This window comes from Mandrillus leucophaeus, unplaced genomic scaffold (genome assembly GCF_000951045.1).
Source record: "Mandrillus leucophaeus isolate KB7577 unplaced genomic scaffold, Mleu.le_1.0 Scaffold5, whole genome shotgun sequence".
Taxonomy (NCBI): Eukaryota; Metazoa; Chordata; class Mammalia; order Primates; family Cercopithecidae; genus Mandrillus; species Mandrillus leucophaeus.
In genome coordinates, this window is record NW_012105364.1 from 2,558,709 (window position 1) to 2,573,224 (window position 14,516).

At 51.4% G+C, this 14,516-nt stretch overlaps 1 protein-coding gene across 2 annotated transcripts in view; it reads left to right on the forward strand.

Annotated features, from left to right (window-relative positions):
- Positions 1 to 14,516, forward strand: part of PLXNA4 (plexin A4) — a 539,940-nt gene that overhangs the window by 497,596 nt on the left and 27,828 nt on the right. For both annotated transcript variants that reach the window (XM_011995835.1, XM_011995836.1), the window contains 3 exons: positions 416 to 482; positions 1,334 to 1,480; positions 5,996 to 6,155. In XM_011995835.1, coding sequence (XP_011851225.1) covers positions 416 to 482; positions 1,334 to 1,480; positions 5,996 to 6,155 — 374 coding nt within the window. The remainder of the gene's footprint in view (positions 1 to 415; positions 483 to 1,333; positions 1,481 to 5,995; positions 6,156 to 14,516) is intronic.

Below are 14,516 nucleotides of genomic sequence, written 5' to 3' on the forward strand. Positions count from 1 at the left end.
AATAAATACAAGTTCAGGGTCAGTTCCTCAGACATGCTGCCACATTTCAAGTGCTCAGTAGCTTCGTGTGGCTGGTGGCTGCCATATTAGACGGCACAGGTAGAGAAAATTTACATCATCACAGAATGTGCAATTGGTCAGCGGTGCTCTAAGGCACTCCAGCCAAAAACCCTCCCACAGCCTGACGCCCAAAATGTCATCTTCCAGCTTTGTAGGAAAAGCTTGTCTTACCATATGGGGGCGTCTAGGAGTCCATGAAACTCTTATATTCATTAGGATCTCAAGATTTGGCCTAAACACTAGAAGCAGCAAGATCAATGCACAATTCCTCCCCTGCCCTTCCCAGCCAGCGGGCTCTGACCAGCTGCTTCTTTCTTTGCCTTGTTCCGCTGGTTCCCTCGGTGACTACTGACAGGACTGAGTCGGTGGCTGAGAAGATGCTGACCAATTGGTTCACTTTCCTCCTCTACAAGTTCCTCAAGGTAGGGTTGGATGTGGACGTATTTCTGGCCCTGCCTCGTTCATTCTCTGCAGCCTGACTGGGGATCACTCCACAACCCCCAGTTCTCCCTTACTGGGCCTGGCTCTTGTAACCCCACAAGAAATGGAATCCATCCTTATCATGGACTGTCTAGGAAAACAGAGGCCTGCAGTCCATCATAGCTCCAAAGACACAGTCTTCCTGAAGCTAGTTTCCTCCCTCCTGGCGAGGGACAGATGAGCCCTGAGAGGCCCTGCATGGTCCCTAAAGCTGAATCCCCCTTTGAAGCTAAAAACAATTTGCCCATTATTTCTCTGCTTTTCCTCTTCCCTCTCCCAGCCCCAGACTTACTGAGGCTGATAAGGGCCCCGGGCCGGTGCAGAAGCCGCATGTTGCGGCAGATAAGCCAAGGATGCGCCTGGGAGGTGGAAGAGGCTCAGCTTCCAATTATTAACTTATGTTCTAAGGAGTTCGTGCCACCCAGGACTGACCTCTGCCTTTGGATGGAGCCTCTGAGAGAGCGGGGTTTGGCGGGGAGGAGGAGCTGAGAGGAGGGCAGGAGGGGAGGGGAGGGGAGCGGGGAAGGAAGAAAGAGCCCTGGAGAGGCGGCAGTAGGAAAGGAGAAATGGGCAGAATGAGAAAAGACCCTGTGATACAAAGAGCCAGGAGGAATGCCACCCTGAAGGATGAGGAGTTGGAGAGAAGGAGATTGAAGAGCTGAGTATAAAAGCAGGTGGGGGCAGGCAGAGGGACTTGTCAGGGGATGGAAGCCGCCCTTTGGAGAAGTAGGAACTCGGGAGTGCACTCCAATGTTCCAGGAGCTGCTCCCAATGAGGTTCTTCTCACCTCCAGGAGTGTGCCGGGGAGCCCCTCTTCTCTCTGTTCTGTGCCATCAAGCAGCAGATGGAGAAGGGCCCCATCGACGCCATCACGGGTGAGGCCCGCTACTCCTTGAGCGAGGACAAGCTCATCCGCCAGCAGATTGACTACAAAACCCTGGTGAGCCCACCCATCTGTTTCCCCTGGGGCTTTGACAGGTGGGCTTCGGTCCTGGGTAGCCCTGCTCAGCAGAGGGGATGGCGGAAAGGCTGAATGGTCACCTCTCCAGGTGTGTCTGCTGTATGGGCCCAGCCAGATGCTCCCCCTGTGTCTATCACCCCAGACTTCCTCTGTTGTGTTTCACCAGCGCATTTGGATTTGGGGACCAGTAGCTCAGACACATTTGAGTGACACTTCAGCCAATGAACTGGGGGTTTCTAGCTACACCAGTTATAGGGTCATAGCCCTTGACCCAGTTGAACTCCTCTTCTGTCCTCCCAGCTTGGAGTCAATGCTTTACAGAAGAGGTCCATGCAGGCAGAGAGCGCGGGATAGAGAGGAAAGGAAGCTAGAAAGAGTTCCTCATAGTTCTGAAGCCCACATTGCCTTCTGCTCTAAGTTCAAATACAACTGTGACCCGAGCTGTATAATGCAAAGCCAAGGGGGCGTGGTGGTGCAAGGCGTTTGCTGAAGGAACATAGGGATCCCCTCCGTTAAGGTCAGGCTCCCTCACCTGACAAAAACAGCTACGCTAGGAGGCACCAAGGCTTAGCATTCAAGAGCATGGCCTTTGGGAACAGACAGACCTGTATTTGAGCCCTGACTCTGCCTTCGACCAACAGGGTGAATCGGGATAGGTCCCTAATCTCTCTGAGTTTGGGTGTCTTTATCGGAAAAAATGAGAACACCAACAGAACCGAGTAAAGTGGGGATAATCCTAGTTGTTCAGAGTGAAGTTGTGCAGGGGATCCAATGGGACAAGATGAGCAGGTGGTGAAGCCCGTGTCATACTCATGCCCTAGTGCTTGGTCACACAGGCCCTGCCTGCCTCTCCCCACTGTGACCGTGCGTCCACTCGCTGCTCACTGTCTTTTCAAACCCAGGGAGCTCACTCTCAGGATTTTTTGGAGATCATTGTGATCTCCAGCCAGCCCTTTCTCTCTGAGAAAGAGAGGACGTGGAAGGAGGGAGTATGAAAAGATAAAAGCTGAGTGTTGGGGGTGATATGCAAGTGGCACCCAAGAATGGAAGGAAAAGAGACAGAAGGGAATGATGAGGACAGGGAACAGATGGAAGTTCAAATGCAGAGGGAGCCACAGCAGGCCGGGGCGTGGTAGGACTGGGAGGGAGTGTGATTCCCGGACAACCCCTCCAACTGCTCTGAGTCGAGGGCAAATTCCAGACCCTGTGGCCAGCTGGGGAGACAGTTCCCACCTCTGAACAAAGCCATCCCTGCTGGCTGGGAAGATGGCGACCGTGATCCACCTATCCCACTCTCATTTTCCAAAAGCCCCGGGAATCCCAGTAGACATCGGAACAGATTTGTGGGGATTGGCTTCCTTATGAAGATTCAAAGGAGCAGCCTGCGAACGAGGCCCCTGCTTCCTGGCAGTTACCATCTGCTTGGAAGGAGAGAGAGAGAGGCTCCGATTAAAATGGAAAAGGGGGGAAAAACCCTTCCAGAAATAGAGACCTGAATGGATTTCTTAATGAGATAGAACTACTGCGTAAATGTCTTCCACCCTGTCTTCCCCATTCCACTCCCTTTCTTTCCTGTCTCCTCAGCACCTTCCCAATATTGAATCCAACACAATGAGTTGTAATCATGTTCTGTCCCCAGATTGTAGCATCCTTTGTTCCAGAGGCCACAGTAGTGCTAGTGCACTGAGCTGATTTCAGATGCCACAACTTAAAGAGAACGTGAGGACATTGGAGTGGTTCAGGGACCAGTATCCATTTAGGTGGGAACACTTGGGGACAGGAGCAGTGAGGAGAGAGGAAAGAAACTGTGGTTTTTTTGCCTGGAGAAGAAATGGCCACAGGGAGCTTTAATAGCCGCCTTCAGGCCTGGGGAAGGTATTTGCACATGGGCAGGGGAGCAGCCCTTTCAGGGTGTGGGCAGACAGCAAGAAATCGTGCAGGACGGCAGCATACAGGGCGTGCAGACTCCGAAGAGCAGGCCAAATACAAAGATAGGGAGTCCTGGGACTCGGCGGTGGCTGAAGGAGCCCAGAGTGCTATGGGCCTGTTAAGAGTAGCCTTGTCTTGGGCGGGAGAGATAACCACAGAGAGGCTCTAAGAGGCTTGTGGGGAGAGTGAGTGTACCACTTTGCAGTCAGGTATGCCTCCTAAGGGTTTAGTGATTTATTGGATTGATGCTGGAGCTTGGACTGGTGTGGCCAAGGACCCTGCTAGTGGGAGTGCCCCAGTACCAACATCAGCAACGTCTGGATGCTAGAGTGTAAGATGCCCACCTAGGAGCTCACTAGAACACTAGGTGCCCATGTGGAAGCCTGGAGCCAGGCAATGCTAGATGCCTACCTGGTAGCCTGCAAGAGCACTAATTGCCTGCCCAGGAGCCTGCTGGAGCACTAGATGCCCACCTGGGACCCTGCCAGAGTGCTAGGTGCCTGCCCGGGAGCCTGCTGGAGTTCTAGACATGCACCTGGAAGCCTGCTAAAGCACTAGATGCCCACCGGGGAACCTAGGAGCATTAGCTAGTTGCCTGGGAACCTGGAAAAACGGAGAATCTCAGGCCCCATCCCAGACCTCCTAGATCAGAATTTGTATCTCAACAAAGCCCCCAAGTGCTTGTGTGCACATTAGCGTTTGAGAGGCAGTTCCCTGGCAGAGAAATCATGAGGCAGCTTGTTCACAAACTAGCCAAGGAGCATGGGGGAAGGGAACCTGTGGGTGGAGCTCTGGCTTGGCCAGTGGCCAGGGGCTCTGCCCTTCTGTGGGGCCACTGCTTCCACTTTAGAACGCCAACCCCTGCCCTGAAGTGCACCATGGAGTTGTTCTCCTGAGGCCATGCTGAGCTCCTGCAGCAACTAGAAATGCCAGGAGGTTACATTTAGGTGGCCGCCTCTGCCTCATGGGTCCCTCAGAGGAGGAAGCCCAGAGCAAACCATGTTGCTGTCTTGGGAAGGCTGAGCTGCCCCACCAGGGCCCATAGGACAGGACAGCAGGGGCTGCCAGAACGGCCCAGGGGTCAGTCTTTTCTCGGCTGTGGAGCAGAAGGAAGGGGCCAGAAGACTCTTAGAAGGAGGGGGGAGCTGGGAGGAGGCACACATGGGGATGCTCAGGGCAGAGGTCTCTCCACCATTGTTTTTAGGTTAGGGCATTTTGAGGGTAAGAGTTTGGTTTTATAGATTTCAGGGTTTTTTTTTCTTTCCCTTCTTAATGGAATAAGCATGTTTCCATTGGAGCTCATAGCAGTCTAGTTGCTAATGAAAGGCAGGTGCCCAGAGCCCAGGGTTCTGATTGCCACCACATGGAGCAAGAAGGGGGGTGGAGTGGGAGAGAGACTGGTGTCTGGCTCTGCAAACCAGATAGGACAATTGGGAAATGCTTATGGGGGCACAGAGGGAGTGAAATTTCCAAGAAGAAGAGAGACTCACAGAGGGCTCTTTGGCAGCAGGGCCCGAGGGAGAGTTCGGGAGCCCAGAAGGGGAGGGCCACTTGGCATCAGTACCCCTAGGATGCCCAGCTTCTCTGCCCTGGATCTTGTGCCCTCACTTATTCCAGTACCCACAGCACCCACCCCCATTCCCCACCAGTCCACCCAGGAGCGCACACGGTGCCGTCGATTTAGAAAGATCCCACTGTGAGAACAGCAAGAGAAGAAAAGCCTTGTTCTTTTTAAAGGAAAAGCCCAGAACTTTTTCAAGGAAAAAAAAAATAAAAAGGCAGCTTGGTGAAGCAGAGTTTTAACTTTCCCTACTAGTTCCAAAAAGAGAAATGGAAGCCCTGAACTATGCAGTCACTTCTTCCCCCAACACAGGGGTTCAAGTTCAGGGCCAGGAAAGAATCTCAGGTGTCTTGAACCTGCAATCTTTAAAGGGCATCTTTTTGTTTTTAAAGAATACATTAAGTGTCTTATAGATTTGCCAACCTCTAATCAGGCAAATGAAACCTTCACAAAAATCGAAGCTTGTGAAATCTTTGGAGAAAGAAGCCAGATTCCTATTAGTTCTGTGTGTGAGTGTGCGTCCGAGAAGGAGTGACAAGAAGGAGACAGACACATATGGATGGGCAGGGAGTTTCAGAGGTGGGCGAGGGTCTGGGTGTGCCGCTACGACACTGCCTCCTGTGTGCATGTGAGAGAGGTAGCACGTGTGCATGGATGCATTGATATGTGTGTTCTGTTGCAAATTTCCCCTCACTGCTTCCACATGCTTGGGCATTGTCCCTTTGAAAAATCAGGATTTTAATGAAGTTTGTTCTGACAAGGAGTGAAGTGTGCAGCTTGCACTCCCTCAAGGACGTTGAAGCCAAGGCATTGTCCTGCTTACCCAGACAGGAAAGGGCAGTGGACTTGGTGGGAGCACAGATGGCCTAGAGCCACCCTACTCCTCCCCAGCCCATCCTGGAGAGGAAGAGCCTTTTAGAATGGGATCCCAGGGTGCTGCTGGGGATCTAGGAGCTTTTCCTGCTACCCCATTTCATATCCTCCTCTCCCCACCTTTCCTTCAGGTCCTGAGCTGTGTCAGCCCAGACAATGCCAACAGCCCCGAGGTCCCAGTAAAGATCCTCAACTGTGACACCATCACTCAGGTCAAGGAGAAGATTCTAGATGCCATCTTTAAGAATGTGCCTTGCTCTCACCGGCCCAAAGCTGCAGATATGGATCTGGGTGAGTAGGCTGTCCACCCAGGGGCTGTCCTTGTGGCTGGTCCTGAACACACCTCACCTTCTCCTGTCAGCAGAGGCAGGGCTGGGGTAGAGATCCAAGGGGGAGAATCACTGGCTGGAGAGAGTCAGGCATGCCCAGACCCCCGAGGAGCCCATGGGTTGCCTTCCTGGACTGCTTGGAATTGACCAGAGCTGGTCAGTGAACAGTTTGCAGAGAGGAGGCCGCGAGTCACTTGGTAGTCTGTTGGTGATCTGCCTGGCAGGATATGCCTCTGGGGTCCTTTAAATAGCAGAGGGGTGGGAAATGAAGGAGTCATATCTGGAAAGAAAGGGATTTAAGGGCAGAGTCCGCTAGTCTGAGCTCCTGCGTCCCAAGGTCCTGCCACCACCTCTGTCGTCACCCGAGGCTCTTCCCTTCCACTCAGTTCTGTGGCTATAATTTTTGCCGAATGCCTACAGCTTGAGGGAGCTGGATCAGTGATAGAGAATGGAGAGAAAGTATAGGGAAAATGAGATATGACAGCCTGCTGGGGAGAAGGATGACATTTTAACTCAATGTTCCATGAATAGATCTCCCAGCCTCTATAAACAAGGGCATGCTGGTTAGGGCCACCTATACTTAGAGCCAGTTATGGTTTGCATAAGCATTTCATAGGATGCTATCCGGGGGAAATCCTCATGGGGAGCCCCATGATCTGAAGAGGCCCGCGGGGAAGAGAGGTGGTTCCAGCATTGTAGGCCAGCATCAAACACATCTAGATTTGAATCCTGGTGCCTCCAAATCCTAGCTGTGTGACCCTGGTCAAGTAACCTGTGTGTATGCCTTAGTTTCCTAGCTGTAAATGAAGATAATCATAGTGCCTGCCTTGTAGTAAGAATTCAGTGAGATCATGCATGTAAAAGCCTCTTTAATGCAGTGTGTGGTCCATCATACACATTCAGTAAGTATTGGCTGCTGCTGTCACTGATTATGAGGATAATATAAGGATACTGAGTGTGCCTGTTTGTTGATGCTGGGCATGGAGGGAGAAGCACTGATGTGTGTATATGCTCGTATCTGGAGATTCCTGGCAACATAGTGGTGGGAGGACCCCTCAGATGCCTCTAATCCATCCATCTGGCCTCTAAGCTGGCTTTGGCTAAGCCATCCAAGACAGACGGGCATCTATGCTATTTTCTAGAATCCAGAGGGAATTTTCGTCGCCTCCCACTGCTTCACCCCACTCCCTCTGAATTCTGATGCCTAAAGATTCTTAGGATCAGGAAGTTGTAGCAACTCCTCTAAATTCTCACTTCTTTATTTAACCCCATCTCCTCTCTCTTGGCTCTTGGCTGAAGCTGTTTGGCCCTGTGCTCTGAGCTTGGATGCTGAGGGAGGGAGATTGGGTGAGCCTGTGTCTCCCTCCACTGTGGAGGTGTCTCTGAGTATGCTGTTTCTGCGACACAGAGGAAGCCAATATGTGATGTGGTGGGGAGGGGTGTGAGTGTGTGCTCACGTGTGTGCCCTTAGAGTCAGACCAGGCCTATGTGTCTGTGTGCATTTGATTTGCTTTTGCTGCCATGAAGATCCCACAGACTCATAGGGTGAAGGAACCTGTCATGGCCCAGTGGGAGACAGAACAGTTCCTGGAAGGAGGATTTTTGTGTTCCCCACGTCCAAACAATTGAGTGGGATACTCCTTAAAGGGGTTTTCCAGGGAGAATTGAGTTTGGTAGTGGAACCAGCTAGCACCCACTGTTCCTTTGTTTTATCTGTGGGCGTCTTCAGCTTTGCAGGGTCCTTAATGCAATTCAGGTGGGAGGAGGGTCCAGACAGAGTGGGGCCAAGAGGGAGAGCTGTGATAGGAGCAGGCTCCTTTATGCTGGAAACTGAGATTGCAAAGGTGTGCCAGAACACAGAAGGAGCACCTGCATGCAGCTGCATGAGGAGATGTATGCTTCTGTGCTTAAGAATAGGTGATTTCCCATGGAGGGGCTCACAGAAGGCAGCCCCGTGATCTTCGTCCTGAGAGTCCCTTAAATCGCTCCCTCAAAAAGCCTGGGAGCACAAGCCTAGCAAAGCAAGTCTTTTATGGGATGCAAAGCCTTCTGAAGCCAGAGTTCTAGACTATCTGAAGTGGAAACAGAAGCAGACAAAGCAGGCACAGTCATTCCTGCCATCCACCATGATGAAAGGAAGCCCAAGGGCAGCTCTGCAAAAAGGACCTACCTGAGGGTGGCTGGTCTCCCCAGCTAGAGGCTGCACAAGCCAGGGAAAGGTACCAACTTCCAAGGGGAAACAGGTCTCCAGTGCTTACCGTGACTGTTCAAGCTCCAGGCATCCAAACAAACAGAGGGGATCCCTCTGCCATCACATTTGCTGCTGGGCCACACCTGGAGAAATAAGATCCCCACAGCAGGGACAGATAGCAGGGAGAAACAAAGAGAGGCCTGGGGCAGTTTGAACCTTAGGGCCCCCTCTCACTGGGAAGGGGCATCTTGCTGAGCTGCTCAGCAATGTCTCCCTGCTCAACCATGATGGGTGCTCTTCTGAGAAATTCCCTTTTTTCCTTTTAAATCCAGCGTTTGGAGCTGCCCGCAAAGCTCTAGGCTTCTTCTTACCAAAGCTAGATTGCATCGCAAGAAAACTGGGGCCTCCTGAGAGACCCAAATGCTTTTTCCACACCGTTCAATCACAGCCCCCAAGGGGAGAGAGAGGCAAGGAAAGTTGTTCCCATCATGTAGGTGAAAGTGCTTTGAAAGCCTAAGAGCAATTTACAAGTGTAAGGTGTGACTATTTATGCCAATAGGACGCATAGCACATTGGCACTCACTCAGCCCCAAGTGCTGGACAGGGCCAAGACAGCACAGCATGCCCCCCAACTTTCTCCCCCTACCCGCTGTGCTTTCTTCTCCCACTGCTGAGGGCATCCAGCAAAGGCTGCCTTCCTTCTCCTGATGCCCAGCCCCTGGCATAGCAGGAGCACCCTTCCCAGGCCAGCTCAGCAGGAAGCAAAGACATTTGGCACCACCCTGTCATTGTCCCAAGTAAATCCAGCCCAACCCTCCCTGCTCTTGCTTGGCTTTTGGCTCCTGCCTTTCATCATTGCTGTGGCCCCTGGCTCTGCCTAACTGCTCACTCCTGACATGTCTATTCATTGCTCCTCAGAGCTCTCCCACTCCTCTCCCTCTACTCCCTCACAAGACTTGTCCAGGCATTAAGGAGCTAAGACGGGAAACCACGTTAGTAAGGGTTCTCCAAAGAAATAGAACCAACAAGGGTTGTGTGCGTGCGTGCATGTGTGTGTGTCTAGAAACAGAAAGAGAGATTCATTTTAAAGAAGTGGTCACACAATTATGGAGGCTGGCAAGTCGAAAATCTGCAGGGTTGGCTGGCAGGCTGGAGACCCAGGGAGGAGGCGACAACGCAGTTCAAGTCTGAAGGCCATCTGCTGGCAGAATTCCCACTTTCTCAAGGGAGGTCAGTCTTTTGTTCCAGTCAGGACTTCAACTGATTGGATGGGGCCCACCTACATTATGGAGAGAAATCTGCTTTATTCAAAATCCGCCCTGGTATAAATGTTAATCTCATAAAAAGACACCCTCACAGAAACATCTCGAATACTGTGTGACCAAATATCTGGGCACTGTGGCCCAGCCAAGTTGACATGTAGAATTAACTATCCCAGGAACCGCAGGGCCCACTTTCGCTGCAATCTGTTGGAAGCTGGGGAAGGAAAGCAACCCCAGCGGGAGGAGTTGGGACTGAGGCGGAGCTCTAAGGCACAGTGCCCAGGTAGCACTCCCCCTGCTACACATGAGGCTGTCCCCACAACCAGGTTTACATCCCTTTCCACTCACAGGTATCTGGGCAGGGTAGGTACCTGTTTGCATCACTTAACTCTTCGACAAACATGAGAAGATCCTACCCTGTGGCCAGCTCTGTGCCAGGCATGGAGGTGCCAAGGTGCCTAGGAGAAGTTCCCCACTTCTTAGCAGACTAGCAGAGGCAGGACATTTTTCTGTCTGAACTAAGGAGCTCTTTTCCTCCTCCCTTCACTCCTCAAGGGAAATCATTGGTGCCATTCTTTGCCCTGCACAGATGGAGAATCTGCAGCTCAGGGAAGCACAGTGCCTGGGCCCAGGTACACAGCAGGGAGGTAGAGAGAACTCCGATTCCCTTCACACGCAGTCTCCTCTGCAGCCCCCATTTCCTCTCCCTTCTGCCACTGTCCATGACCTCCAGAGATTCCTGTAGTTTAATGCAAATGCTCTATCAATAGCCCCAGAACTCCACCACCCTCTCTCTGTCTTGCGGCTCAAGTCGAGCGAGCTGAAAGGATATATTTTTTCAAATAAGTAATTCCTGTAGGCAATAAAAAGATACACTATCTTCTGAGTGAAATATAAAGAGTTCACAGCAGCTGTCTCCCCAGTTTGCATTTTCCTCTGCACCTGATGGGAAGGACAGATAAAGATAATGGGATTTTTCTTTCTTTTTTATTTCACCTCCCTCTCTCCCTGGAAGGTGGAAATGTAACAAATTGGATTGTGAGTGTGTCTGTCCTTTGTGCTTGGTGCCTGGAGCAGGGCATCCGGCTGCTGGGCAGAGCTGCTGCGAGAGAGGTCAGAGCTAGCAATTTTCTCTTGGTGCCATGCATATGAATGCCAGGGTCACCTTTCCTCCTTCCCACTGACACCACCTGCCTTCTAAACTCTTCTTTGACCCACCACACCGCCTGGACTCATGCCAGAGCCCTGTGTTCCACATTCAAGAATGTCTGCTAAGTTCTAGCTTGTCTCTCTCAAATCAGGAAGTGGGGCACAGCCTGCCTTTGCCTTTCACTCTCCAGGCATCCCTAAATAGCAACAACTGACCAGTGCACAGCACTTTACAGTTTACAAAGATCTAGTACCTTCAGTGCAAAGAATGCACTTCTATTCAGGATCTTCTTCTTTTAAGCACCAGGTGTCATAGTTCAATCATGTTATATTTGGGAACTTGCTGTCACAATAATTTTTTTTTAAAAAAAGAACATTTTTAGAGGGTCACCCCTCCTGCTCCCAGGTGAATTTTCTGGCCTTTTTAGCAGACACACTCTGATCTTCTCTTGGCTCTCCCAGCTCTTCTCTGGTGCCTGCTCCCAGCACTTCAGCTTGGCCAGATGTTGAAGGTCTCAGGGCTCTCCGTCAGGTGTTTCCTTGGGGCTCCCTGCTGACAGGCATGCAGAGCCATGAATCTTGTCTCCTCCTCCAGCCTCCTTCTCGGCCCGGGGTTTGGAGGGTAGAGTGGGCGCTGTGTAGGGCTGGTGTGTGCTTCTAGTAAGAACCTGTTCACAGTGCCCCCAAGGTAAGGAAAGGTGGCAGGGGTGGAAGTCCAAGCATGTGGTCATGAAGGTGGTCCTGCGTGAACTGTGTAGGTCGGTTTTGCTGGCTCTGCCCAGCCTAGTTGGTGCCTCCTTCCACCCTTGCCTTTCTTCAGCAGCCCTTCCTGAAGCTTCCTGGGATGGGTCTGAGGAGAGATGATGATAGGAAGACTGGAAAGGGAGTTAATGCAAAGCCTGAAGGGTCCCCAGCCTGGGGTAAAAGGAGGTGCATGTGCACACGTGTGTGCGCATGTGTGTGTGCGCATGTGTGTGCATCTGTGTGCGTGTGTGTGCACGCATGTGCATGTGCCTGTGTGTGTGCACGTGTGTGCAAGTGTGTGTGCACATGTGTGTGTGCGTGCATGTGTGTGTGTGCATGTGTGGGTGCCCTTGTACCCACCTGCATATCTACACTGTGAGGGCCAGAACTACAAGGTGCTGTGCACCCTGGGGAGAGTTTGCCTCTTAGCATGGCACCTACTGGTGGGTATGGGACTCTTCAAGAGTCAGACCAGTGGGGTCCTCCATGCCAGCGTCTCCTTCCAGGTTGGCCTGCGGAGGATCTCAGCTTCCCGCTGCCAATTACATGGATCTCCACACACTTGGAGGCAAGCCAAGTTCCCTCTACCTCCCCTTCCTAGAGACTCTGCAAGCATGACCTGGCCATCTTCTGAGCATCCCTGAAACCCACACCCCTAAGCATCCCTGAAACACGTCTCCACAGCCATCTCCTGAGCGTCCCTGAAACCCACACCCCTTCCACACTGGCTTAGCTTAGGTCCTCAATGCTACTTCTGCTTTGAACAAAGACGGCCATCCGGGCAGGGCTCATGCCTCTTTGTCCCTCTAATAATGCTCTCCTCTCCTTATCCCCTCTCTGCTCTGTCTCGATGGCCTCAGCTCAGCCCCAGACACCTTGGCAAGGCATGCTGGATCTTTCTTAACTCAGGTCCTGACCTCCCTACACCTCTCCAGCCTCTCTTTTCAACTTTCTCCTGCTCAGACTCATCGATCCCTAGAACTGTGGCATGAGTGTCACCTTTGGACCAGAACACTTATCCCCCTGGCCAGCCAGCAAATGCCCACTCATCCTTCACAATTTAACCTGGGCAGCCCTTTCCTACCAGTTCCCTGTAGCTCTTCCTCCCTGTCTCACCCCTGTCCTGACCACTGGGCTCCTGCACAGCCCCTCCACACAAGGAGTCTTCAAGGGCAAGGGTTTATGTTTTACTCCGTTTTCTTGTTTAACTACCTCTCATGCCCAACTGGCAGTGCCCAGCACACTGGGGGCACAGAGTAAGTGTTCTTTGATGAATGAGTGAGCATGGAGCTGCAACACGTCCTGGACCTGGGTTCTCACCATGGAGACTGCGTCTTGTGAGATGGGACTCTAGGTGTCCTCTTTTGTAGGAGCAGGTGTTTGTGAGGAGTCACTCTGCCCCAGGATTTGCTTCAGCCCTCTCTGAGCTCAGTATCTCATAGCATTTGGTGCCTGGGAGGTGTTTTCCGGCTTCTCACTGTGCCCTATGGGCAGGCAAAAGGCCAAAAGGCTCAGCCTTCATGGGAGGACTCTGGTCATTGGCTGAGCTGTGACATTGCCTCTTGACTGGTCCTAATGTGGTCACCTCCTACGGAGCAAGGTAGAGACTCAAAAGAGAGATATTTTTAGTGATATTTTTATAGGCAAGACAAAAGGAGCCCATCTGGTGAAAAGAGGGCTGGACCAAGCACTGGGGGACCTGGGTTCTATTTATTTTCATTACTGTTATTAAAACTAAGCACACATTGAATATGCAACAAAGCACAAAATTAGATACCACCCTCACAGAGGGCCTCCTGAGGCTGATTCAGCCAGCCGTGCATACCATGAGAGGACCAGGGTGTTGGCCTTCATATCTAAGGTGGCAGGGCTATCTCATTCTCAGCTCACTCAACCTGACCTTGAGATCTTTACTTCTGGGGTGGGGATGAGATTTTATGAGCCCAGCCATGCACCTCAGGAGAAGGCACTGCTCCTGGGCTAGAGGGAAGCCACCTGCGATGGCCTTTGACCTTGGCTTTTCCTGGCCCCTGCTTTACTCAATAGAGCTCTGTGGCTCAGACTTCTATTGAGAGAAGGTCAGGAAGTTGTAACAAGAGCACTCCAGAAAGCTGAGCCCATACCCACTATCTGATCTTCTTGAGACATTCCGTGATGAGTCTAGGGAAAATAGAGACCATAACTGGCCTGAAGAAGGGGTTTCAGGAAAGGAAGGAGGGCAGGTAAGTATGGAAGTGAAAGTGGGTTCTGGCCAACAGGGTAAAAGTAAGGAATTTGGGCAGAGAAGAGTGACATTAAGGGTTGGCTTTCCTTGTCAGCCTACTTGAATTATTCTGTGCCAGGGAATGTGGGGCTGCCCACCAGTTATACTCCACCCTCTGTCCTCCATTCCATGTTCAGCTGGGTGGTCTACTTGTGATCCTTTCTTCTTTCCTGAAAGCCTCAGGAATGGAGCTGCCTATACCAGCTGCCCATCCCTCTGAGCTCTCTTTCATCAGGACTAGGTTGTAGATGCTACAAAGCAGTAATTTCAACTACTACTTTCTTCTTCTCCTTCTCCTTCCTCTTCCTTTTCTCCCCCTTCCCCTTCTCCTCCTTCTCCTCCTCCTCTTCCTCCTTCTTCTTCTTCCTCATCATCCTCTTCTTTCTCCTCTTATTCTTCCTCTTCTTCCTTCTCTTCTTCTTCTTTCTCCTTTCTTCTTCTTCTTTCACCTTTCTGATATTTCAGAAAAAAAGCACATAGTCAGCAATTTTTTTTCTGTCTAGGAGATAACAAAACAATAGGCTTGAGTGATCTAAAAGCAAGCTAAGTGTACCCCTTGATTTCAGCCCCCTCTCTGTATATTGGCTTTTGGGGGAACATTCTTGACTTTTTGAGATAAGTCCCAAGGAGACATGACCATCCTCTACCCAGTCTTTTTGGATAGGGGCATGGAGGTAGGTGGACTCTCATTCTCATTCTCATAATTTCTGGGCA